At 38.0% G+C, this 27,983-nt stretch overlaps 1 protein-coding gene across 3 annotated transcripts in view; it reads right to left on the bottom strand.

Moving 5' to 3' along the window:
• Positions 1-27,983, bottom strand: part of LAMA2 (laminin subunit alpha 2) — a 684,287-nt gene that overhangs the window by 232,173 nt on the left and 424,131 nt on the right. For 2 of the 3 annotated variants that reach the window (XM_060419599.1, XM_060419600.1), the window contains exons 19-22: positions 23,064-23,275; positions 16,512-16,618; positions 10,117-10,297; positions 4,259-4,395 (exon numbers count right to left, since the gene is read on the bottom strand). In XM_060419599.1, the coding sequence (XP_060275582.1) occupies positions 4,259-4,395; positions 10,117-10,297; positions 16,512-16,618; positions 23,064-23,275 (637 nt within the window). Of the gene's footprint in view, positions 1-4,258; positions 4,396-10,116; positions 10,298-15,501; positions 15,766-16,511; positions 16,619-23,063; positions 23,276-27,983 lie in introns of all 3 variants that reach the window. The other variant, XM_060419598.1, reaches the window with a different exon arrangement.

Here is a 27,983-nt window from a genome sequence, read left to right as displayed (position 1 = left end):
CCCAATTTGCCTCTCAAATTTGTTCTCCATTTTGTCCTTGCTATCCTACACAGTGAAAATTCTGTTGTATGTATATACCATCAATGCTTATTTTAATTACAGTATTGCATTTTTAGCTTCTTTTCAATAATTTTTTTCTTTCATCTCAGCAGCAATTTTCAATTTGCTGCTCATCCACATGTCTTGTCTTCTATTCCTTAAGGCTTTCTGCTTCTGATTTAGAGCTCAAAGCTCCTTGAATTTAAATGAAAATTTAACTGAATTACTAAAATGTTATTTAAGATCTTGGAATACATCATTTTCAGAGATCAGCTGTGCCAAGGATCTCTCTGCTGTCTCTAAGCTCTAAACTCACTCCTCTTTGCCTTGTTTTATGACATTATAGTTAGATCTCTATGGACATTTCCCCCTGGCCAGTAACAGAATGTTAAAATTAGTCTTTACAGGGTCCAGGAGAGACCCAAATAAGGCCATGGTGATGGAAAGACATTTCTCTTCTGGGTTGTGGTTCTTCATTACTATCATCATCACTATTATTTACTTATTTAGCATGGAAGCCCAGAGGCTCATAAAGAATTCCAAGCTGTGCCATCAGGCCACTCTCTCCCCTCTGTTTAGGTCTGCACTCAAGCACTAACCCTGACAGGCTGCTTCTCAGTAGCTCCAGCAAGTCTGCATTCTCCAGTAATGATGGGCAGTGTCTATAGGCCAGCACTTGCCCATAAACTCTGGCAAGTTATTTATTATCGTTGTTGTTGTTGCTGTCATTGCACCACCAGCAGGCTGTGTATCCCTATGGTTGCCACGCTCTCTTCAAAGAGGTCTGAAGCCAAGTATTGTTGGGAGTGGGGAATGGGGGAAGATCTTGCTTCCTTTACAGTCCACCCTGCTTACCCTTGGGGCTTCCCTGATAGCTCAGATAAACAACCTGCTTGCCATGCAGGAGACTTGGGTTTGATCCTCAGGTCAGAAGATTCCCCTGAAGGGAATGGCTACTCACTCCAGTATTCTTGCCTGGAGAATCCCAGGGACAGAGGATCCTGGTGGGTCCAAGGGGTCACAAAGAGTAGGATACAACTGAGGGACTAACACTTTCATTTTCCCCTCACCCTGGAAGTAGTAGCTACTCTTTTGGACCTACCACTTCAGGATCTTTTATATCCATTTTTTCAATCCTTTCTGTAACTAACTTTTACCAGTTAACAATTCTTTATATTCTACTTTCCCTGTTTATATTGGACTTCCCTGGTGGCTCAGATGGTAAAGTGTCTGCCTGCAATGCAGGAGACCTGGGTTTGATCCCTGGGTTGGGAAGATCCCCTGGAGAAGGAAATGGCAACCCACTCCAGTACTCTTGCCTGGAAAATCCCATGGACAGAGGAGCCTGGTAAGCTACGGCCCATGGGGTCACAAAGAGTCGGCCATGACTGAACAACTTCACTTTCTTTCCCTGTTTATGTTTCCCTGGTGTGGTTTCTGTCTCCCTAGAGGGTATCACCTCTCTCTGTGTCTGAGTTTACTACCATCAGGGTTTGTACTTAGTCTATGACCTGACTCTTTTTGGTGCTTTCCTATTCATCTTCTTCCACAGAACTACAGCTCTATGGAAGACTCATACACATAGCAACTTGCCAGATTTCCAGATCCAAGTCTGGCTGGATCTCACTTGGCATTTCTCACACTTTCATTGCTCAGCTCAATTCTTACATCCACTGCTACTAAAGCAATTCCTGCTTCTGCTCCTGCCAACAACTGAGTTATGGGACACCTCTTTCAAGGTTGTGATGTACAATCACCAGCGTCCCATCTATTATCTCTTTCCTGTCCAAATGTTTGGTAAAATATCTTCTCAGATTCTGATGTTAAAATATCACCTGGCCTTATTTTTGTTATCTTTATGATTCAGTATTTTTCTGTCTTCACAGTTCTCCAGTAAAAAGGCCTGCAGTATGGGATGCTGCTAAAAGTTATGTTAAACTCATAGGACTAAAAGTGATTATTTATTACACTACAAACATTGCCATAGTTTCAAAAGATAGAACAAAGCACTGTCATCATGCCAAGTAACTTTTTCTTATAGAACATCAGATGTAGAATGAGAATTCAAAATAAGGATGACTGACTTATCCACTTAAGTAATTTTTCCTTACTTATTTAAACAAAATTGGCCATAATCAGAAATATGAATCTAAGATATGTTATAGAAACTATAATCATCTAATAAATTTTAAAATTGTCTTGTGAAATATTTAACTAAAATAAATGTATTAAACTTTATTAACTAAAATAACTTTCTTTAGACTTTAAAATATTAAATGTCTCTCAATTTATTACATAAAATGAAAGCATTAATTCTTAAAAACCAGTCAAAAAATTGGGACCTTTTCAAATTGGGAAGTTTATTCAGGAAGTTATAGTAGAGAATAAATGAGACTATTAACCATATGTTTAGATGACACTGTAGCCAACATGAAACTTAAATCATAATTAGCTGTAATGTTTGTTTAGCAATAGAGGATTTATGCACTGTTCCCCTGCTAGTGAAAGATGGCAGGCTTTATATTCTACTTCAATAAAGGCTCAAATGATGTGTGTGCTCACACCTCAGCACAGAGAAATTATCCATGACACAAGGAAAGCTATAAATCTCAAAAATCACTGTTCATTTAGATTATAGTCATACAAGATTTTAAATAGTAGAATACATCCTCATAAATAATTGTGAGGGCTATATAAATTGTTTATAATTGTTCATAATGATGAAGTGTCTAGCTATTCAGAAATTTAGATTTGTAACAGTGGTTCAAAGTAATTAAAAAATTTGAATCAACTTCAGTCAACATAGTATTTACTCAATGATCAGTAAATGTAATGATATAAAACATATAAATATTAAAAAAAAAAAAACTTGGCCTAGGGTCTTTCCTGGTAGTCCAGTGGTTAAGAGTCCACTTTGCAATGCATGGGAAGCAGGTTAGATTCCGTGGTCCAGGAAGATCCCCACATGCCATGGAGTGACTTAGGCTATGCACCAAAACTACTGAGCCTGCATTCTACAGCTCTTGAGTGGCAACTACTGAGCTCAGGTGAGCAACTGCTGAAGCCTGTGCACCCTAGAGCCCGTGTTCCGCAAGAGAAGCCACTTGTGGAATGCAACGAGAAACCTGCATTCCGCAATGAGTGAGCAGCCCTCCCTTGCTGCAACTAGAGAAAGCCCGCCCACAGCAACAAAGACCCAGCACAGCCAAAAATAGCTAAAATAACATAAATAAATAAAACTATTAAAAAAAACCTTACTTGGTCTGCATTCATCCATCATCTGTTGCAAAGCAAAACCTGGCAGTCATCCCTTAGCCTTCACTTTCTTATTCCTTAAATAAATGAATTCAGCCATATCTTATTCAGTCATAAGAGTTGTAACTTAACGTGCCCTCTAAACACTAGTGGATAATTGAGGCCAAGCTGCTATGGGGCTTCCCTGGTAGCTCAGTGGTGAAGAATCTGCCTGCAGTGCAGGAGCTACAGGATACACAGGTTTGATCCCTGGGTTGGGAAGATCTCCTGGAGGAGGGCATGGCAACCCACTCTAATATTCTTACCTGGGGAATCCCATGGACAGATACAGTTCATGGGGTCCCAAAGAGTAGGACATGAATGAAATGACTTAGCACACACACACACAAGCTTCTATCAACTCTCACCAACATTTTTGCAAAAGCCTTATAAGCAACCTTCTGCCCTGAAGCTGTATAGATTTCTCTAAATGTGAGACTGGTCATATCATTTACTATGGTTCACTCATGGAAAAAATGGGGAATTTTGTAAGCTAAAGGTTGTTTAAATGACTTCAGAATCCTCTCAACTAGCTCCTGAAAACTGATATCTAGGTAAAACTTGGGGGGAATTCTTGTGGATTAAAAAAAAATTCATTCTTAATTTCGTTGTACTTTGGAGATATATTAACATTTCATTGTGTGCAGGTATGAAGTTAGAGATGTTTCTAGTTTTATTTTAGAATTTTTGGTTCTTTGTCTTCCTTTTTTGAAAGTATCATGGATGAAGCTATATAAATGTGTACTTACTTTAATCATCTTTCCTATAAGTAAAACGTAAGATAGTGATCGATTCTGCAATCATGCTATAGCAGTAGATCTGTATCGTTTTGTAATCCTGACTCTTAAAATGCCCGACTATAGATTTCTACCAAAATAGAAATCCTTAAATGACATTATGAGATGAAATAAAACAATTCACTCACCTTACAACCAGTGGTGATGCTGTGGCCCCAGCTACGAGGTGCACATTTAGAACATTTCTCTCCAATGGTATTGGGTGGGCAAATGCATCGACCAGTCTTTGGGTCACAGTTATTACCCAGATGGGAACAGTCACAAGCTTCACAGGTGAAAGGATTAAAAAAGAAAAAAAAAAAGGATATAAAGTGTTGAGTTTTATGTTTGTGGGTTTCTCTGTGATTTATGCTGTTTTATATTCCATACTATAGTTAAAGATCCTTGAAAATGACAACTCACCTCATTCATTTTTCATATCATAGTATAGTATAATTCCCCAGGAGGAGGACATGGCAACCTACTCCAGTATTTTGGCCTGAAGAATCCCATGGACAGAAGACCCTGGGCTATGGTCTACAGGGTTGCAAGGAGTCAGACATGACTGAGTGACTGAGCAGACATGCACACAAGCATAGTATACATCAGAGCAGTTGTTCAGTAAATATATATTGAATTTCATTAATAGTTTAAAAATGTCAAACATTTTTAGCTTTTTGATTAAGGATAAAAAGAACTGATGTATCAGATTTCCTGTGTACTGTATTCCCTTATATCTAAATACTATAAGGTTAATTTTTTTTTTAAATTTAAGTTCATAACTAAACATAACTATGGGCTTCCCTCATAGCTCAGTTGGTAAAGAATCTGCTTGCAATGCAGGAGATCAGGGTTCAGTTCCTGAGTCAGGAAGATCTCCTGGAGAAGGAAATGGCAACCCACTCTAATATTTTGGCCTGGAGAATTCCATGGACAGAGGAGTCCATAGAGTCGCAAGAGTCAGATACAACTTAGCAACTAAATCACCACCAAGTTCATAACTAATTTTTCCATGATCTATAGATTAATATTTCCTTCCTATGAAGAGTGCAAACATCCTTGTCCATTACACGTTCTTAAAGAATGCAAACATAAGATCTGAAGAAAAACAAAAAGATTTGAGATCTTCAAAGCCATCCAAGACAAGGAAGGCATGCCACTTATTAGCTACAGTTGACTCAGCTGCTGAGTACTTTTTACTGCACCATTTCAAATCAAAGTGAAAGAAAGAAAAATGCCATCAAATACTCAGATTCAAATAGAAGACTAATGTTATAAGAAATCTTTTAGTTACATGATGATTAAATCTTTTTAAAATACATTTAGGATATTTAAGTTCACTTTTCAAGGGATCACACTTATCATTGCTCACAGGATCCTACCCCAGCTGTGGAAAATGTTTAATACAACATTTGACATAAATGTTAGCCATTGTTTATTATTATTATTGTTGTTGTTGCTGATTTTAAGCCAAAGGACTTACTTTATATGTACCACTTACTAAGAAAAAAATGTTTCACAATGCTTAAATTTATGGGCTAAACAATGTTTTGGGACAGTTTGAATCATTACTTGCAAATAGAAATTAACCATTCAGTTAGGGAGTTTGAGATGGACATGTATACACCGCTATATTTAAAATGATACTTTATGCCCATTCAGTTCAGTTCAGTTTCTCAGTCACGTTTGACTTTTTGTGACCCCATGGACTGCAGCACGCCAAGCTTTCTTGTCTGTCACCAACTCCCAGAGCTTACTCAGACTCATGTCCATTGAGTCAGTGATGCCATCCAACCATCTCATCCTCTGTCGTCCCCTTCTCCTCCCACCTTCAATCTTCCCCAGCATCAGGGTCTTTTGAAATGAGTCAGTTCTTCCCATCAGGTGGCAAAACTATTGGAGTTTCAGCTTCAGCATAAGTCCTTCCAATGAATACTCAGGACTGATTTCCTTTAGGATGGACTGGTTGGATCTCCTTACAATCTAAGAGACTCTCAAGAGTTTCCTCCAACACCACAGTTCAAAAGCATCAATTCTTTGGCATTCAGCTTTCTTTATAGTCCAACTCTCATATCCATACGTGACTACTAAAAAATTCATAGCTTTGACCAGACAGACCTAGTTGGCAATGTAATGTCTCTGCTTTTTAATATGTTCTCTAGGTTGGACATAGCTTTTCTTCCAAAGAGCAAGTGTCTTAAATTTCATGGCTGCAGTCACCATCTGCAGTGATTTTGGAGCCCCCAAAACAAAGTCTGTCTGTTTCCATTCTCTCCTCATCTATTTGCCACAAAGTGATGGGACCGGATGCCATGATCTTAGTTTTCTGAATGTTCAGTTTTCAGCCAACTTTTTCACTCTCCTTTTCACTTTCATCAAGAGGCGCTTTAGTTCTTCTTCGCTTTCTGCCATAAGGGTGGTGTCATCTACATATCTGAGGTTATTGATATTTCTCCTGGCATTCTTGATTCCAGCTTGTACTTCATCCAGCCCAGCATTTCACATGATGTACACTGTATAAATGTTCAATAAGTAAAGGGTGACAATATACAGCCTTGACATACTCCTTGCCCAGTTTGGTATCAGTCTGTTGTTCCATGTCCAGTTCTAACTGTTGCTTCCTGACCTGTATATAGATTTCTTAGGAAGCAGGTCAGGTGGTCTGGCATTCCCATCTCTTTAAGAATTTTCCATAGTTTGTTGTGATCCACACAGTCAAAGGCTCTGACGTAGTCATAAAGCAGAGGTAGATGTTTTTCTGGAACTCTCTTGCTTTTTTGATGACCCAGCAGATGTTGGCAATTTGATCTCTGGTTCCTCTGCCTTTTCTAAAACCAGCTTGAACATCTGGAAGTTTATGGTTCAAGCACTGTTGAAGCCCAACTTGGACAATTTTAGGCATTATTTTGCCAGCGTGTGAGATGAGTACAACTATGTGGTAGTTTGAGCATTCTTTGGCATTGCCTTTCTTTGGGGTTGGAATGAAAACTGACCTTTTCCAGTCCTATGGCCACTGCTGAGTTTTCCAAATTTGCTGACATATTGAGTGCAGCATTTTTCGCAGCATCATCTTTTAGGATTTAAAATAGCTCAACTGGAATTCAATCACCTCCACTAGCTTTGTTCATAGTGATGCTTTCTAAGGCCCACTTGACTTCACATTCCAGGATGTCTGGCTCTAGGTGAGTGATCATACCATCGTGATTATCTTGGTCGTGAAGATCTTTTTTGTATTGTTTTTCTGTATATTCTTGCCACCTCTTCTTAATATCTTCTGTTTCTGTTAGGTCCATACCATTTCTGTCCTTTATTGTGCCCATCTTTGCATGAAATATTCCCTTGGTATCTCTAATTTTCTTAAAGAAATCTCTAGTCTTTCCCATTCTATTGTTTTCCTCTATTTCTTTGTGTTGATCACTGAGGAAGGCTTTCTTCTCTCTCCTCGCTATCATTTGGAGCCCTGCATTCAAATGGGTATATCATTCATTTTCTCCTATGCCTTTAGCTTCTCTTTTTTTCTCAGCTATTTGTAAGACCTCCTCAGACAACCATTTTGCCTCTTTTCATTTCTTTTTCTTGGGGATGGTCTTTATCCCTGCCTCATGTACAATGTCAAGAACTTCCATCCATAGTTCTTCAGCTACTCTCAAATCTAATTCCTTGAATCTATTTGTCACTTTTACTGTATAATTGTAAGGGATTTGATTTTAGTCATACCTGAATGGTCCAGTGATTTTCCCTACTTTCTTCAATTTAAGTCTGAATTTGGCAACAAGGTGTTCATGATCTGAGCCACAGTCAGCTCCCAGTCTTGTTTTTGCTGACTGTATAGAGCTTCTCCATCTTCAGCTGAAAAGTATATAATCTATCTGATTTCAGTATTGACCATCAAGTGATGTCCATGTGTAGAGTCTTCTCTTCTGTTGTTGGAAGAGGGTGTTTTTATGACCAATGAGTTCTCTTGGCAAAACTCCGTTAGCCTTTGCCTGATTCATTTTGTATTCCAAGGCCAAATTTGCCTGTTACTCCAGGTATCTCTTGACTTCGTACTTTTTCATTCCAGTCCCCTATAATGAAAAGGACATCTTTTTTGGGTGTTAGTTCTAGGAGGTCTTGCAGGTTTTCATAGAACTGTTCAGCTTCAGTTTCTTCAGCACTACTGGTTGGGGCATAGACTTGGATTTACCATGATATTGAATGCTTTGCCTTGGAAACGAACAGAGATCATTCTATCATTTTTGAGATTGCACCCCAGTACTGCATTTCAGACTCTTTTGTTGACTATGAGGGCTACTCCATTTCTTCTAAGGGACTCTTGCCCACAGTAGTAGATGGCCATTAACTCACCTAATTCTTACAAAATCCAAGTGAGGCAGATACTATTATTTTCCTAATTTAATAGATGAAATTTTCAGGGTACAGTGAGGTGAGATCACTCAGTCAAGGTCATATTACTAATTGTTGGTGGTGTGCAGTGATAAGCTGCTTCCATCATGTCTGACTCTTTGAGACCCTATGGACCATAGCCCACCAGACTCTTCTGTCCATGGGATTCTCCTAGCAAGAATACAGGAGTGGGTTGCCATGCCCTCCTCCAGGGGATCTTCCTGACCCAGGGATTGAAGCTACATCTCTAAAGTGGGAGAGCCACTAAACAAATCCAGGCTCTTTGGTGAGAGTCATGTTTTCAACCATAATGCTACCCTGCCTGTTTTATGCTTAAAATTTTTTTTTTCTGTTGTGCTTCTCTGGCTTAGAATGCTACTAAGTTTTCATTTCTAAAATGTTATCATCATTTCATCATTTTAAAATAATGTTTTTGATATTTATAATTTCTGGTAGTGGATATATTTGAATTTGTAGCACTTTTTATTCAATTAATATTAAGTAAAAATGCTAGTGAGAGTTGTATTTATAAAGAATAGAGTACATTTTAAAATGCAGCCTTATACACTTTTTAGTAAATACACATATTGTCTTACAGATTATACATAGATTCTTAGAAGATCTACAATAATAATATTCAGAGTAATTTATAATGGCTTAATTTATGATAAAAACTGTTCATCAGAAGTGCTTGAGAACATCTTAAGGGTATTGGCTCTTAATATTATTCTTCCCACCCCTAATATAATTTTCTTTAGTAGTCAATAATCATGTCTTAAAATCTTGCCATATATTTATCATGTTCTGAAAGCATACGAGTATCATCAATGTTGTACTACTGAGTTTAGTAAACGAGAGTAATACTCAACCAAGTGATTGTTGGAATAGAGGTTGATTCCAACTTAGTAGTATAAAATCAAGGCAAATGCTCAAACTTTACTTTCATCTGTACTGTTAATTCCTATTTTCTTAATTCATGATCTGTAGGAAGGCTGTGGCTGGACACATGAGAAACCTGCTCTAGGGAGCCAGGGTTAGCAACTCCGGCTTACATTTTCTCTGGAACTAACAAACCATCTACAGCCAATCTATTTCTCTCTCAGAACATCACAGTTTTCAAGGCATCTGAAAGTGGATGAAAACATTTTTTTTTTTTTTTTTACCATACCAGAAAAAGATATTAACTTCCCTGATCATTGTACCAATTTTGCAACAGGAAAAGGGAAAGTTGAACTATATTAGCTTGGGAGTAAAATTTAAACTAAGGTAACATTGGCACCAGAAAAATTGACCATCTCTTTCAAGCTGCAGTAGCCTTCGAGTGACTGGCTGAACAGAGGTCACAGACAGGGAGGGAGACAGCAGAACTGGGATCTGCTGATGGATTTTTATTGCAGGCGCAGCTATTTATAGGGCAGTGTTTCAAATTACAATGTATTTCCTTTAACTTATTAAAAACATATGTAAAGCATTAGGTTAAGTATTTTTTTGTATTATATGTTTGCCTGTTGTCCTGGTGTATTTCATTTAATCTCTGGGAACCTTATAGAACAAACTGCTACAGAAGCCTAAATACCAAAACCAGGTAGTGAATGCATTGGGCTTAGTCTCATTTACAGACCTGTGCATCCGCCTTCTTGGAAGTTGAAATAGCCGTGGGCACAGCGATCACATTTCTTTCCTGTTACTCCTGGCTGGCACCAACATTGACCACTCTCTTCACAGTCAAATGATTTGGACCCAAAGGAATTGCAGTTGCAGGGGATACACCCTCTTGCTGATTGGAGGCCAAAGGTTTCAGGCTGGCATAGAAGCAGAATGAGAAAAATTCAATTTAAATCAATTAATTCACAATGGCACTAGATGCACTGTAAGATCAGGTGGGAAAAGAGGACCCTGTGGGTTATAATGGTTCTTCAGTGATGTTATGACCATTGGACTGTCATTTAACCTAGTGGACTTTTTCTATGGTGTCCAAGAGAAAAGTGCAATTGGTGGAATTAGGGTGCTATCATTCAGTCTGTGATATTTTCACCAGCCTTTCCTTATATGTCTCAAGATTCTAATGGCAATGTGGAAATAAGTGAGGATGGCAATTCTATTTAAAGAAAATTTTGGTTTCATTTCTAATAATCAGAATTGATTATTTTCAGATATTTTTAAGTCCTTTTACTTGGTAAAAATGCTTTCAATATTATTGGGCAGCAGCCTAAAGTTAAAATAAATCTTTTTTCTCTTATATTGGGTCTAATTTTTGTCATATATCCACGAATAGTTCTAATCATCATTATGGGGCTCACATTATACATGTAACTCTTTGGTTATGCCTATACTGACAAAATAATTGGTGTAACTAACATCTAGTTTCTTGGGTTTCATCCTAACAATCAAAGTTGATTTGTGAGAACACATATCAAAGCACCAAATTAGGTAGATGAAGGGAAACTTTCATCTCTGATGAGTTATTCATATGCATATCTCTTATCTATTTGTAAGAAATGACCTTCCATGGTCCAGCATTACTAGCTTTGGCTGACTTTCTGGAAATGCATGTTATTAGACCTAGAATGACTACATTAGAAAATGCTGATGGATTAGAAATAATTTCTACTAGAAAAGTGAAAAGCACATATCCTACTTAAAGTATGTCAGGGCTGTCTTTTGCGCAGAAGTTTGTCACATTATTATGATATTTTAATCTGGAAAATTAGTCTCAGTAATTACTTCTTTGTAAAACTAATTCTTATTTTGGAAAATTAGACTTAATAATTACTTCTTGGTAAAAATAAATCTTGCTATTTAATGTGAGCCACCCAAAGAGAAATGATTAAGCCTCATTATGTATTTTTGTCATTACTGTTAACAATATTAAAAATAAGTCCTATAAAACAAAATCATACTGAAAATTAGTCTCCTAAATTGACTGTTGCTAAGAATAGCTTTCTTTTTAAATCTAAAATGGGTTGATTATAGTTGATAATCATTTTAATCTTTATATTTGTTCTTGCCTTTATTTTTAGTTCTTTGTTTTTATAAAATAAATAAATAAAATAAATAGCTCTTTATTTTAGTTCTTGACTTTATTTTTAGTTCTAATTCAGATTCACTGTATAATTAAAAAAATTGTGTGACACTTGTAACAAATGACCTTACTTGATTTTGAAATTAATTATAGGATAAAAGAAAACATATAATATTTTTATTCATAAAAAGCAATTCAGTGTACGATTCTAAACAGCAGGCCAAGAGAAATAGTCTGAAATTGAGAAAATGCATCCATGCTTATTACAGTATTATTTATCATAATAATCAGCAACTGTAGAGGTACTTAAATGTTCAATGTTAGAGAAAAAGCTGAATAAAGTAAATTATGAGGCATTCATGTTATAAAATATATAAAATCATTAAAATCCTGTTTTGAAGCAGTTTTAATGATATGAATATGGGTAGAATATAGCATTAAGTAAAATTTCAAAAAGCAGAATACAAAATTACATATACTATGATTCTAATTACATACCCACAAAGGCACACATACCACTCAGACACAAACAAATAGAAACTTATATACACAGAAAAAAAGACTAGAGCATTACATAGTAAAACTTTTTTAAAAAAGTAATATTTTGCATTTGTTTTTATTTCCTAAATTTTCTTGACTTAGAATGTGCATTGTAGAGATAGTACTTTACCTTTATCTTTACCTCCTAAGTTTGCTTTACTTAGCATATCTATCTATACAAATATCTTTAATGGATAGACCAATAAAATAGTAAACTTTCAAATTATTACTTATTTAAAAAATTCCAAAGTTGATTATGTCAAGAAATATATAAGAAGTAATCTAGATAGCATACTGAAAAGCAGAGATATTACTTTGCCAACAAAGGTCCGTCTAGTCAAGGCTATGGTTTTTCCAGTGGTCATGTATGGATGTGAGAGTAGGACTGTGAAGAAAGCTGAGTGCCGAAGAACTGATGACTTTGAACTGTGGTGTTGGAGAAGACTCTTGAGAGTCCCCTGGACTGCAAGGAGATCCAACCAGTCCCTTCTAAAGGAGATCAGTCCTGGGTGTTCTTTGGAAGGAATGATGCTAAAGCTGAAACTCCAGTACTTTGGCCACCTCATGCAAAGAGTTGACTCATTGGAAAAGACTCTGATGCTGGGAGGGATTGGGGGCAGGAGGAGAAGGGGACGACGGAGGATGAGTTGGCTGGATGGCATCACTGACTTGATGGACGTGAGTTTGAGTGAACTCCGGGAGATGGTGATGGACAGGGAGGCCTGGTGTGCTGTGATTCATGGGGTCACAAAGAGTCGGACACGACTGAGTGACTGAACTGAACTGAATGTCTCTATTATACTTTTCTAATATTTACCTAGTGTAGTTTTAAAACCTGAAAGTCAAAGTGGCTCAGTTGTGTCTGACTCTTTGTGACCCCATGGACTATACAGCCCATGGAATTCTCCAGGCCAGGATACTGGAGTGGGTAGCTGTTCCCTTCTCCAGGGGATCTTCCCAACCCAGGGATCAAACTGGGTTCTCCTGCACTGCAGGTGGATTCTTTACCAGCTGAGCTACAGTTATACCAAAACAAATATTACCAAAAATAAAATTTTAATAAATTGTTCAAAAATTTATTTCACAGTCCAGGCAAAATGCTGTAGTAAACAAGTTTTAAAGAACATTCTTAGTCAGTAATTGAGATTAATGAGGTAAAACATATAGAAAAGCGAGTGCCTGCCTATTCTCAGTGGGAAGTTTGATGAGCTCATATAATTTATTCTCATTTGGGATAATAATAAAAACTAGCACTTACATATTGTTCTTGCCATGTGCCAAGCAACATTTCTGAAGCCCTTTAAAATATGAACTCATTTAAATTCTCAAGACAATCCTGACAGATAGTTATTATCATCAACTTTTTAGAGTGGTGAAACTGAGGCATAGAAGCATCACGTAATTTGGTCAGCAGCTAGCCAGTTGTGGAGTCGGGATTCCAAATCAGCCAGACTGGCTTCAGAGTCTGTGCTCTTAGTTGTCACATACACTGTCTCAGAGGAAAAGTGGTCTCAGGATAAAACACCACTCCATGCATCGGTGAGGTAGGATATGTAGGAAGAGGGCGTGAATAAGGGTTAATAATTCTGCTGAATTTATGCTTTGGAGATATTTTTGCATGCTCATGCTAGTCATGTCTGACTCTTTACAACCCCATGGACTGCAGCCCACTAGGCTCTTCTGTCCATGGAGCTTTGCAGGCAAGAATGTTGGAATCGATTGCGAGTTCCTCCACCAGGAAATCTTCCTGACCCAGGGATTGAACACACATCTCTTGAGTCTCCTGCATTGGCAGGAGGATTCTTTAACACTTGAGCCATACGGGAAAGCCCATTTTGGAGACATAGTGATCAGTTATGGTCCCTTTCTTTTACTCTAAATGTATGCATTTATTTCTGAAAAACATAATCTCTTTTAAAGATTTCTCCACTTAATAACAATAGTAATAATAACAGTAACACTACCTATCACTACTAAAACCTCTTCGGATGTGTGTTTTATACACTCTTCTTACAACAACCTGGAGACAGCCACAGAGGTGCCTGGGCAGACCTCCCTGTAAGAGAGCCTGCGGTGGGAGTGTCACGAATTGACAAGCCCCAGCTTCCATTTTCATTCTCTTGAATCGAGTGAATCATACCAAGGCTCACTTCTCCTAGTCAATTACTGGTACACTGAAGTATTTGAATCTTCCTGCTCCATCCAAGACTCCTCCAGTGTTGCTTGGGTACTCCCAACTGGCCTGGCCAAGAACTTGAGATTTGGGCAGAATGCACTCAGTGAGTCTTTTCTATCCATATTTTTTTTCCCTCTCTCCTCCCACAGGGACAGACCTAACATTTCAGCAGAAGTCTCCCTGCACATGATGCTCCATCCCCATCCCCCTTCACTGGAGTCTCCTCCAGTGAATCTCTTGGCATTTGCTCCTTGGAGGATCTGAGCCAACACACAAACTCTATGATGTAGGTCCTACTATGGATGAAGAAGCTGAATTACAAAAAGATCTAAGAAACAGTTCTACGGTGGACCAGAAGTGTTGCAGCTGGGATTCGACCTCAGGCAGTCTGATATCAAAACTAGTTCTTTTCAAATGTCAATAAAGAGGCAAGAAATAAAACTATAAATTTGTTCTTCTGCCTTCCTCCCTCATCTTCCTCCCTTTCCCATCCCCCTTCCTCCTTTTACCTCTTCTTTTCCTACTCCTTCTTCATCTTCTTCTATTCCCTACCCTTAGTTCTAAGCTCTGATTCCCCACTGACAAGTCCCATCTCCTGGTACTCAGCATCTTGGCCTTGGTCCTATTCCTCTCTCCCTGGTCCTCTCTTTCTCTCTCTCCCTCCCCAAATTCCTTCCTTCCACCATTTGTTTTGTCTTGCCCCGTGAGAAGGAGGATCAGATGTTTATAGCAGAAGGCATGCTACTTTCTTTTGGGCATGTTGTAGATTGCCAGGGTGTGAAAATGTGTGCCTTGTATTTGTTGTATACATGGACAAAATTATAATGTGGTAATGTAACAGTCACTAATTATGATGGAAGGTTAGTCAAAGGTCAGATCAGTGGGCTGGATTTTCTTAGGCAAGTCACTTTCTTTGTCAGATTTCCCTTCATTCATTCATTTGTTCCCTTCATTTGCTCTAAAATGATGCCTGGGGTTCCTTCCCCTTTTAAGATGTTAGTTTGCTACAGATAAATTTTTCTGTGTTTTCTGCATATCAATGATCACTTGAAACTTTCATGAACCTATGAACTTGAACGAGCTTTAAAAAAACGTATCAGTAGCTATTTTTTAAAGCTAAGACTTCAATCAGGAATTGCCAAGTTTTTGCATTTGCAATTCACACACTTAGCAACCATTATTTAGTAAAATGGCACCAGGACAGGTCAGCAGCAGCACACGGAACACAGCATGCTGAGGCAAAAGCCATGCAGCACCGCTCAAATTACCGGAGCCGCAGGCCGATAGGCTCCCCGAGGGCATCCGCTGGAGCTGCTGGCACCCCACCTCTGGGGAGACCCCAGCACCCACTGCGCTCTCTGTGGCTGTTCCTCCTGTCGGTGCACCTGCCTGCTGAGGCTGCATCGTTTCCCTACGAAGCCTGATTTACAGACACATCTTCCTGTAATATCACACCACGGTGTCACAGAGCCCATGGGACTGCATCCACAAGACACACAGAATCGCTTCTTTGGGTCCCACCACATAGTGGGCTTTAAAAGCAAATGGAAAAATAAAAACAAAAAGAGAGCACACATGTTATTCAAGAGATAGAAACAAATAATATTTTTAAACCTCCTACAGAATGGCCAATTTAGCATCTGAGAAGTGCTTGGTTCTGCTTAACAGTGTTTATCATGATAAATTACCTATTTATATGAAAGAAATAGTGCAAATCCATGTACTCTCATGGAGGAATCTCAAAGTGCTCGGCATACTGAAGGCAAGGTAATGTATCCAGGAAAAGAGAGCAACGTATTTTGATTTTTGTTTCATTTTAGCAAAATTGTATCTAAAAAAATCCTTTGATTTGCTTCTATACTGAAAACTTTTGTTGAGCAGAATGCTCGCTGGAACTTTAAATGATGGAACTAGAACACAGTGCTTGATAAGCAAAGGGTATGACATTTTTTTCTCCTGCCAAAAACATAAAGGCAAAGGAAAGAGTATGTGACTCACCAAAGACAGGGATTAAATTGGTATGTGGCTTCAGAAACATCTAAATTAAATACTGCATAAATTCACTACCAAGGAAATGTGTCAATAGGTTGAGGGTCAAGTGCTAGTGTATGGCAAATGTTCTGTTTTCTTTTTAATTTCAATGATCACAGTAATTTTACATGTACAATGAGATATTCTTGAAACTTGTCTTTTAATATACTCAGGTATAGGTCATTTCTGAAAGCCAATGAAAAGTTTGAAGGAAGAGGTAATTCACTGGTCAGCTCCGACTTCTTACCTTACATTCGTCACACCGACGCCCCTGCACGTTAGGTTTGCATTCACACTGTCCTGTCTGAGGATGGCAAACCTCAGAGAAGGAGCCGTTGGCATTACAGTGACAAGCTGCAAAGAGAGGAGAGATCTGTGGTTGGGAAATGTATTCTAATAGTCTTCAGAGGTTTATTAAACAATGGAACACTGGTCACAAAGTTTTCGAATAGAATGCTTTCTGATTGCTAAGTGTTCTGTTAGGCATTATATCATCTGATCTTTACAGCAACTCTGTAAGCTGTAGAGATGAATTACGTAAAGCAACAGCACAATTCCTGGCACGCCATATGTTATAAAAATATTATTGTCACCATTATTACTCCAGTTATAAGAATGAAGACACTGAAATTCAAAGTCAGACAAGGCCACATGATTAGTAGGTGATTTAGCAGATTTCAGGTAAAATGTTCTTTCCATCACTCCTCCAGCTGTTTTGCCTGTTCATAGATGCACTGGGGTAATGCAGAAAATACTATAATCTCCATATAAGTAATACTGACTCTAGAGCTGAAATACTTTTGAGAAATTATCAAAATTAATAGCACCTATGGAATAATATTAATGCTACCATTAATGAAGCAACATTATTATTTCCAAATGATTATTTACTATATGCCAGTTTTTGTGTTAATTTCAAAAAAAAATGAGCTTTAGATGAAATATAAAATAAGTATATAAATCTGAAAAATATTTAAGATTACAAAAGTATATAAGGCAGAAGAAGTAAGTAGACATGTTTCCAAAGAGGACATCAAAGTGACAAACAGGACATGAAAAGATGCTCAACATCACTAATCATTAGGAAATTGTACATCAAAACCACAATGAGCTACCTTACATCTGTTTAAATGGCTGCCATCAAGAAGGCAAGAGACAGTAAGTGTTGGTGAGAATGTGGTGAAAAAGGGAGCCCTTATACACCACTGGTGGGAATGTAAATGGGTCCAACCACTACGGAAAACAATACAGATGTTTCTCAAAAAATTAAAAAATAGAACTACTGTACACATTCCAGTGATCTCATTTCAGGATATATACATAAAGGAAATGTAAACAGTATTTTGAACAGACACATGCTGTTTCATGCTTATTGCAACATTATTCACAATAGCCAAGGTATGGAAACAACCTAAATGCTCATCAATAAATAAGTGGATAAAAAGATGTGGTGTATACACAGTGGAGTGCCTGGGGCCAGCCTCAGCAGTGTCCAGGGATACCCTCAGGATGGACGGCGTTGGCGAAAGGAAAGAAAGAATGACACCGAGTGACCAAGCTTTGGTGAGTGAGGCCCGCAACTTTATTTTCAAAAGGAGCTTTTATACTCTGACTTGTACATAGAGGAAAATGAAAGATGCAAGGTCATGCAGAATCCACCCAAACACTCCAGCAGTTTTGCCCTTATCAAAACCAGGATTTTTTTCTGTATGCCTTTTCATAAACAAGAGTCTCATGTTATGTACATTATTTTCGGGCCAGGAGGCCTGTTAACATTTTATGGCTCTTTTCTTGATAAATGTTGATCAACCAAAAAATGTGTTTTCCCTTGAAGTGGTTTTTTCTTTATATTTCTAATCTGCGTCACCCTCAGAAAGTACTAAACAGAGTTACATTCTTATGGAGCAAAGGTGCAGTGGGTTACAACAAAGAAAGAACTTACTAGCTCAAAGGTCTGATGTGGTTAATTCCAAGGATACTACTTGTTTTTCTTACATTTCAACTATGTTAACTAATGCACTCCTAGGTGCACAAGGGATAAGGGATATGGGAACTTGGCAGCAAGCATTGGCCCAATAATGAAGCCCTTTACCAGTACTATTCTAATAATTTTTCATTCCTCTAAAGGCCCTATATTTTTAGAATGCTTTAGGCTTCCCATGCCTCTCACGGTTGGGAGGCTGTGAACAATCACATGCGTAGCTGTAAGAGTCTGGATAAACCTGTCAGGCAAACTAGAAAGCCATCAGAGGGGTTTGAATTGAAACACTCCTACCACGCCCAGGAGACTTATTAGCTAGAGCCCTAAGTTGACTTTTTCCAGAGAAAGGTGGTCAGGGATAGCCCCCTGTTAATGTCAGAAGAGTTGGTGAAAGGCATAAAATAGTAAGACAGACAGATTCTGGTTTGGGGGTAGATGCTCAAGCAGGTCCAGGGGTCCCTTGAGTCCTGATTCACCCTGCTCATCAGGTCTCTTCCACATGACCTTGTCATGGGTGGGATCAGCCCAGGGAGTCCCTCGAGTCCTGAAGCCTTGCTTGTCAGGTCTCCTTCGCATGACCTTGTCATGGGTGGGATCTCCCATGCTGGCTCCTGGCAATAGAGGGATTCCCAGGTGGCTCAGTGGTAAAGAATGCACCAGCCAATTAAGGAGAGACAGGAGACATAGGTACAGTCCCTGAGTCGGGAAGATCCCCTGGAGAAGGAAACAGCAATCCACTTTAGTAGTCTAGCCTAGAAAAAATCTCATGGACAGAGGAGACTGGCAGGCTATAGTTCAAAGAGTCACAAGAGTCAGATGTGACTGAATGACAAAGCATTCAGCAAATTAGTCTAAGTGAGATAAATCAGAAAGAGAAAGATAAATATTACATGATATCACTTATATGTGGAATCTAAATAAGTCAAACTCATAAAAAAACAGCGTGAAATGATGGTTACCATTGGATGGGGAGGGGTGGAGGGGTAAAATTGATGTTAAGGGTACAAACTTGCAACAAGTAGTAAATAAGATATAGTGATCTAATGCACAGCTATAATGAACATAGAAAAAATATTCTACTATAATTATGTAACAGGGTAAATATTGCTATAATGGCAACTACATTACAATATATAAATTTATCAAAAAGGTTGTACACCTTAAATGTACAAAAACATATTGAATAAAATGTATATAAGACAAAATTTTTTCAAAAGTATTAGCAGTATAGCATTATAATTTTTTAAAATCACATTTGTTTTATAACTTATATACTAACTCCAACAATATAAATGTATTTTATTTCAGTAATCTTTTATCATTTTCTGTTATGAAGTTGTCTGATGTTATTCTGGAACATATAATAAATCAGTCTAAAAATTAAGAGGCTTTTTCACAAATAGAATGGCAATTAATGGTTCACTCTGTACTCTGCAAGTGTATTTTTAACAGTACATATAATTGCACTGATACCAGAATAAAAATGTGAGTGGGAGATGACACAGACATATAGATTATTCATAGACAGTTTTGGTAAATTTCGTACAATATTTCTTCTCTCTGAATACTTCAATTTCAGTATAACTTATAAATACATTATAAATAGCTACTCCATCAGCCTATGCTATTTTTCTATTCCTCTGACTACAGTGCTACTTAGTTTATTGCTTTCTTAAAAATTGCTTGATTATTCTTCCAGTAGCTTGGCCTTCAGTGTCTGCTAACCTGATTTAGTTGGGTGGTCATTAAAAAACTGTCCCCAGCCAGTTATCTTCCTCAGGTAGTAGCCTAAAGATAGTCTGTGGGCTTTCCTGGTGGTTCAGATGGTACAGAATTGGCCTGAAATGCAGGAGAGCTTGGTTCAATCCCTGGGCTTGGAAGATCCTCTGGGGGAGGGCATGGCAACCCATTCCAGTATTCTTGCCTGGAGAAACCCCATGGGCAGAGGAGCCAGTTGGGCTACAGTCCATGGGGTCCTAAAGAACTGGACATGACTGGGTAACTAAGTACAGCATGGTGTATAGCTGGCATGTAAGAAGAGCCTGAAGGATATACTTTCTTTAAATATCCATTTCATTTGAATACTACAATTATTATAGAAAGAAAGAAAGATGAAGTTGCTCAGTTGTGTCCAACTCTGCGACTCCATGGACTAGCCCCCCAGGCTCCTCTGTCCATGGCGATTCTCCAGGCAAGAATACTGGAGTGGGTTGCCATGCCCTCCTCCAGGGGATCTTCCCAACCCAGGGATCAAACTCAGGTCTCCTGCATTGCAGGCAGACTCTTTACTGTCTGAGCTACCAGGGTAATCCTGAGAATTATTATATATACTTCTAATTTTTTTACATGTTTCATATATACATATATATGTACACACATATCAATTTTAAAAATAAAATACCTTATAATTTAAAAGTCACTTTTTTATTAGAGTGGAGAACACTTAATGATTAAATTTACTATAAAGTCATTTAAAAAATAAAGCAATAAAGCCGGTGTTCTGGGACAACCTAGAGGGATAGGGTGGGGAGGGGGGGCTCAGAATAGGGGGACAGTATGCCTATGGCCAATTCATGCTGATGAGTGGCAAAAACCACCCCAATACTGTAAAGTAATTATCCTCCAATTAAAATAATTTAAAAAATAAGGCAATGGAGAATTTTAGTGTAATTTTTAAATAAAATGTATGACACAAACAATATATGTAAATTTAAAGGGCAAATTTGTAGAGGTATACTTTTTATGAACAGATCCAGAGGCAACTAAAATAATAGTTTATTATGAATTTTCTTTTTGTAAGGTTTACTAATTATGCATAGAGGAACTATTATTTTTATGAAAAGTCATGAAATAGATAATAAATAAGTTGCTGATATTTTTATATGCTGCTGCTGCTGCTGCTTCTGCTAAGTCACTTCAGTCGTGTCCGACTCTGTGTGACCCCACAGACGGCAGTCCACCAGGCTCCGCCATCCCTGGGATTCTCCAGGCAAGAATACTTGAGTGGGTTGCCATTTCCTTCTCCAATGCATGAAAATGAAAAGTAAATGTGAAGTCGCTCAGTCGTGTCTGACTCTTCACAACCCCATGGACTGAAGCCTACCAGGCTCCTCTGTCCGTGGGATTTTCCAGGCAAGAGTACTGGAGTGGGGTGCCATATGCTAAGGAGCAGTAAAAACATAATCATATCTATACTTCACAGCAAGTAATAAAAAAATTGGTGATGATTCAAAAATGATTTTATACTATGTTCTTCTCTGTGTTCTTAAAACTTCATGCTGCAGATTCTGAATTCACCACAATAAAGAGTGGAACTGTCTCTTCAGCTTTATAGAAGGGGTTATTGGAAGATATAAAATGAGGTCATTCAGTGAATAACACAGCTCTAGAATTGGAGAGCCATAAATAGTCACAACTACTGTCAGCATCTCTACAAAGGAGCCAACAGGTGAGAATACCCCAGGCAGCTCACTAGACAGTTTCATGTGTTAGATCCTTTAATTCCCATAGAAAACTAGAATGCTTTATGTAAATGAGGAAACTGAATCTCAGTGAGCTCAAATGTCTTGCCCAGAGTCACACTGGTAGAAAATATAGATCCTAGATGATATGCTTGAACTGGAGAGTTTCTTGAGCACCTTATGATTTTACACAGATGCCATAAACCCAGTGTTTAAAGGTGCTTCTGAGCCTGTTGGAAATTTTGCTGAAAAAAACTTGACAATTTACAGGTGATATTAATAGCTGTTTATTATTCCAGAGAGTGGTTTGTGTTTGATTCAACAAACCGTCGTGTTTAAATGACAAAACGTTGGCCCTCATCTTCCAAACCTGTGAGGAGAAAGACCCATTTCTTCTTGAAGTGGGGGACCCTAGCCGGTCATTGGTATTTATAGCAGAGATGTAACAGGCACAATATTACCAGTGGCTTCTGTAAAGCTTCAGGTCCTGGGACCCAACTCAATGGCTAGAAGAATCCCTTCCTATATAATGAAGTCAGCAGAAGTGAATTGTTAAGCTGGTATCATAACCTGCTCTTCCTGAGGATTATCACAGTAGGTGAAGTTGATTATGGCAGTGTCCAGCTCTAAGTTTATCTAACAAGGATGCTCCGTCCATTTGACTCTCCACAATGAGATCTCTCTAGCATGTTACCACTAAAATTTTATGCAATACCAAAAAAAATAGTTGAGAAATTCAAGACAAGGGTAAGAATGTACTAATATGAATAAAGTCCTACAATAGCTGATTTTGTGGAAGTAAAATATGGAAATGGCATTCTATGAGTAGTCTTCAGCTGATGGTTAATCACTCAACAGTTACAAATGCTAGTGTGTAAGAATACTGGCAGTATATTTCACCTATTGTGAAACACAAGAATGTAAAGTTTACATATGAAAGCATAACAGATTAAAACCTACTGACAGATACTAATGAAATAATATGGGCAGATCAATGTATTTCAAGAAAATGATTAGAATTGAGATAAACAATAAGGATAAACAGGGCCTAATTTTCAAATTCTTCTTTCCTGTCATAGACAAAAAATTACTTAAGTCTTTATCCATGTGTAAACAAAAATATGTGTGTCATTTGAAAAACAATGATACTTGAACAACACAGCAATTTTGAGAGGATTTAATCTATTGGTACAAAGGAAATGTATTAGAATATTCAGATTCTGTGTATAGGCTGGGTATCTATCTTACATGTATTACAGGTAATTTCCTACTCGCCAATCCCCACTCAAGAACTCATCAGCTACTTTGAGGAGCAATGCATCAATTCTGTCAGGGGCATCAATAGTTCACGACTTACGCTGACAGTTCTTTGCATCAACTGCGTCTCCAAAATATCCATCAGCACAGAGCTCACAGTACCGGCCTGTTGTACCTGGCTTACATATCAGACAGGAGCCAGACAAGCTGTCACAGCTGCCAGGAATGGAGAAGTCAAGGTTGTCATTGCATTGGCATGGCTGACACGATCCTCCAGGTACAGCAGGTTGTCCAAAATAGCCTTCCGCACACCTAAGGTGAAAAATTTCATCAGTGAGTATTTGGGAGGAACCCATGAAACCCACTGGGGGCAATGTTTATGTATTTATTTTATTCTATTTCTTTCCCAGGATATGTTTTCCCTTTAAGTGCTCCTTTTCTCAAATGCAAGGTGATTAAAAGAATGTTTTCTCTGTTACTGCAGTGTAGCTACAAGATGAAATCCTGCCAGCTTCACTAGTAATTAGATTTCAGCCAGAGGGGGGAAAAAAAAAACACCTTGTCACTGGCAGTGAAGATGAGACCAAAGCATAATAAGAAATCTGCTGCTGGCACTCCGGAGGGATCCAGGTCCACGTTGGAAAGCCTTTGTAGTACAACACATCGTATGTATCTACTCCAATTGGTTGTTTTCTGTACAAATATGTAAGGTTCACATTTTTTGTTGTTGTTGTTGCAGCAAGAGTTTGTTATGAGGAAACAGGCTCACAAGGAAGTACAGTAGTAAGAATTCAGAATGTATTAAATAGAAAATCGAAAGAGTCTCATTATTTGTGTGGGGGCCGTATCTCTGCATAGGCTTTTATATATTTGCATATCCGTATAGAAACAGATTTCCATTGAAGAGTCTTTACCAAGGAGAAGCAGGCATGCTGCATATTACGGTAAAATGCCATAACGTGAGGCTTAATTGTCCCCACATCTCTCATTAGCAAACTCTAGTTCTTTTTTTTTTTAAGGACTAAATACTACTTTACATATTTATTGGAAAAATAAAAATTCATTTATTTAGGAGGCAAGGGAGAGATTGTTTTAAATTTTGTATCAGATTTCCCTTTAACCATGTGTTCTGTTTTAAAATGTTACTTAATGTTACAAATGCACAGATACACCTTTATGGGAAGCACTTATTTGTAATCTACTCTGTCTTCTCTTTCAGTTACATTTACTCATGTTGCATATTAAGCTTTACTTGCCAAAGGAGACATGAAACAGTGCCTCTGAACTTTTATGGTCAAGCTAGCTCTGTTATCTGTGCCATCTTAGCAAAACAGAAAGTCCTTTACAGCAAGGGTCAAAACTGAAGGGGAATAAAAACAACGTGGGAGAATATATTTCAATAATACACTGTGTTTATGCTCACTTACTTACAGATATAAAAGTCACTGTGTAGAGAAAAATCCTCTCTACTATAGAAACAGAAATGGTTTAAATCTAGCACATCATATAAGATACTTTAATAATATGATTGTGGGAGAAAGTTATTAATTTTGTAAGTAAGATACATTGATTAGCCAAAGTTTTCTAGAAAATTTACAGGTGACATAAGCTTGCAGAATTAAACATTAATCATACATTTTAATAAGATTACTAGTTTCAACAAAATATTTTATGAATTGTGAAAGTCATGATATAAATATTGCTTGGAAGAATACTGCCACCTCCAAATACAATTGCTTATTAATTCTTTATTGTAAAATTGAACTAATATTTCAGTGCATAAAATCCACCCCCCCTCCAATCCCTTAAGGAGTGGTATTCAGTAAAGATAACAAGAAAATCCTTTTAAATTTTAACCCAATTCTTGCCTTACTTGATATTCAGAGCTCATGATCACATTCACATATATTCACATCTCATTTTGTTTACCATTAAGAGAGTGACTTTGCTCCACTAGAATAGCAATACACAATGATCATTATCACAGACTACAAAACCCCATTATTTTCAGCTCACTTTTTTGACCTGCTGCCCGCAGGAGAGATGGCATTATATAACAAGGTCTGGAAATTTTTTTAAACAGACACCAATTAATCAGTCTGAAATTCTCCCAATAATTTTAAAAACCAACTCAATCCACAAGAAAATAACTACAATTAAACAGAATCACTGAAGAAACATCTGTCTTTTTGTTGTAGGACATGTAAGGAGACTTACTGAACATACGTGATACATCATTTCATATGCCACTTCACTGAAAGTGAGCATTCAGATTTTATTACATGCGTGTGTGTGTGTGTGCATTTTTACACATAGAATAGTATTCTTACGAGATTTACAGAAATGTTTCAACAGAAACTAAAAAGTAGAGCCAGTGTCATCAGCATTTAGCTCACTTTTTTTTCCCTCCATGTTCTTTTTAATTCCTCTTGATGCTCTGACAGTCATCCTTTTTTGACCGTCAAAACACTGTCTCCTTGATTTTCTGTATTTCCTCCTCTTGTCCAGACAATAAAAGCCTAGAATCTCAGCAAAGTGCCATGATGAATACCCAGTTCCTTCACCCCTGGTTCTCTTCTTTTACTTTTGTTTAAAACATTGCCTAGGTGGAGGAAGGCAGTAATATCTCAAAGTATGAGTACTCTGGCCCCAAGCAGAAGTTTCTGAAAACTGTAACCAGCGTCTTACATGCGACAGACTATCAGTTCACATTTTGTCATATTTTGTCTCGCCATCCTCTGGGTCACGATTTTTCTCCATTCCCTCAATTCAAGCAGCAAGGCCACCTGGGCTGCATGACTGAGTAAAGGGATATGACGGGAAGGAAAGCAGAAATATTGGAATCTTTTGGACTTTGGCTTTTAAAGTCACCATTTCTAGGAATGTGGCAACTCTTTTCTGCAATGTAGGCCCAAACAGGAAAGGGATGGATTAGAAAGGTGAATGGAGGAGAAATGATGAGAGCAGGAATGTTGGTGGGTCCCAGTGTAGAAAGTACACAGTAGTGTGCGTCCTGTGCTCCCACAGGTGATAGGAAAGTAGTGGAGAGAGTTACTGGACTTGGGGGGAGAGGCAGTCAGGTGGGCAGTAAACAGAAGGAGGTCAGCAGAGATGTGCTTAGATGAATTACTCAGGACAGATTGACCCCAATATATGTCCGTTGCCCCAAATGCAGTCTCTCTCTCTCGCTCACACACACACACACACACACACACACACACACACACACACACACACACACACACTCAAGCATTCAAGCCTCTTGGTACTAAGTAAGCTTGTTAGACTTTGGTTCTAACCAAAGCTAGAGGTGGAAAGTAGGAGAGAAGAGAAGAAAAACGTTAAAACAAATTTTTAACATTTGAAGATAAGTGACACATAACATTGGGTTTAAGTTTAAAGGATACTTGACTAAGATTATATGTCCAAGCTCTCACAGCTCTTACTAATAAAGAATTTGATCTCAAAGTAGAACTTAAACTGAGATAAAAATATAAAGTTATAATTCCCATCTATCTGAGCTATAGTCTGAGATGCATTCTAGCTATATAATAAAACTAGGGGATTTATGGTCACCTAAGATTAGAAAATGCTGAGTTAAACAAACTGAAGAGATGTTTTTCACTCCAGGACTGGTCAGAACTTTTGACAAGCTAATAGATGCTTCCCAGACTTCCATGATCATAGAACTCTATTCCAAGAACAAGAAGCTTGTGAAACACAGCTTCAGTTTTTCAACGCTGATTTCGTGTAAATGATGTGCATAACTGATTACTCTAATCACTCCCAGAATAGTTTTGATTACAAAATTTTCAGTGCAACCCACATCTCTTTCCTTCCCTGACCCTTATTCTCTCTCACATCTACTTCAGCTGGCACATCTGCCAAAATGTTTCTAATATTTTGGATCCTCCAGGTGGCTCAGAGCTAAAGAATCCACCTGTCACTACAGGAGAAGCAGGAGACACAGGTTTGATCTTTAAGTCCTCTGGGTCAGGAAGATCCCCTGGAGTAGGAATTGGCAACCCACTCTAGTATTCTTGCCAGAAAAATCCCATGGACAGAGGAGCTTGGTGGGCTACAGTCCATGGGTCAGAAAGAGTCGGACACGACTGAGCATGCAATGCACACAAATATACTTTTTGGCTCATACAGAGGAACGATAGACTAAACATTCCTGGAAAGCCTTAATCCAAATTTTGGCTAGAAAAATTTCACATATTTCATATAATAATAGTTTAAGACTATATTTGAAAAACTTGAGTTAAAGGCAAGATATGCCATATGATAAGCTGTCTATGCATGTTTCTATCTTCTTTTGAATCAAAGTAATAGACTTTAGAAAGGAAATCATCCTTTCTTTCAAGCATCTCTTTCCTAGGTGAATTTTATTATTCAGACTAGAATGTTCTCCAGAATACATTCAACTATTCTTACTCACATTAAAAATGTGAGCTGCTTGAGGGCAAGGATGGTAGGATACATCTTCTTATAGCCTATGTTTAGCCCTGTGCTCAGCACATAATAGCTGATAAACAAATATTTATTAAATAACATGTAGGAGTTTAAATTGTAGGTGGCTCAGAAACCACTAACATGTAGAAAACACATATTATGGAGCAGAGCAGTACAAATACATCAGAGACTAAGCTCACCTAGATTAGTGGGTTAAATGGCCTTGTGTGACAGCACAGCTGTCATTTTCCAGTTGCTAAAAAAAAAAACAACAAAAAACAAAAAACAAAAAAGGTTGCCTGTAGTGAGCCAGAGGGGTTAGGCATTTGATGTAAATCTGTCCAGGCAATGGTGTGCTCTGCTGTTACAGTAAGTAATACGCATGTGCTCCCCTTTAAAAAAAAAATAAGCACAATCAAAGACTTCCAGTTTCTCGATTAAAACTGAATCCTCTTTATTTCAGCTCTGTTCCTCCATTACGAATTTACAAACGCTGCCATACTCACAAACAGTACTTGTTGCTGCTCAGAGCCATTGGCACTTTGTCCACAGACTGCTAGCTGCT

The sequence above is a fragment of the Ovis aries genome, chromosome 8 (assembly GCF_016772045.2).
Source record: "Ovis aries strain OAR_USU_Benz2616 breed Rambouillet chromosome 8, ARS-UI_Ramb_v3.0, whole genome shotgun sequence".
Classification (NCBI taxonomy): Eukaryota; Metazoa; Chordata; class Mammalia; order Artiodactyla; family Bovidae; genus Ovis; species Ovis aries.
Note: the sequence above shows the minus strand (reverse complement) of the source record. Positions and strands in the feature narration are given on the sequence as shown.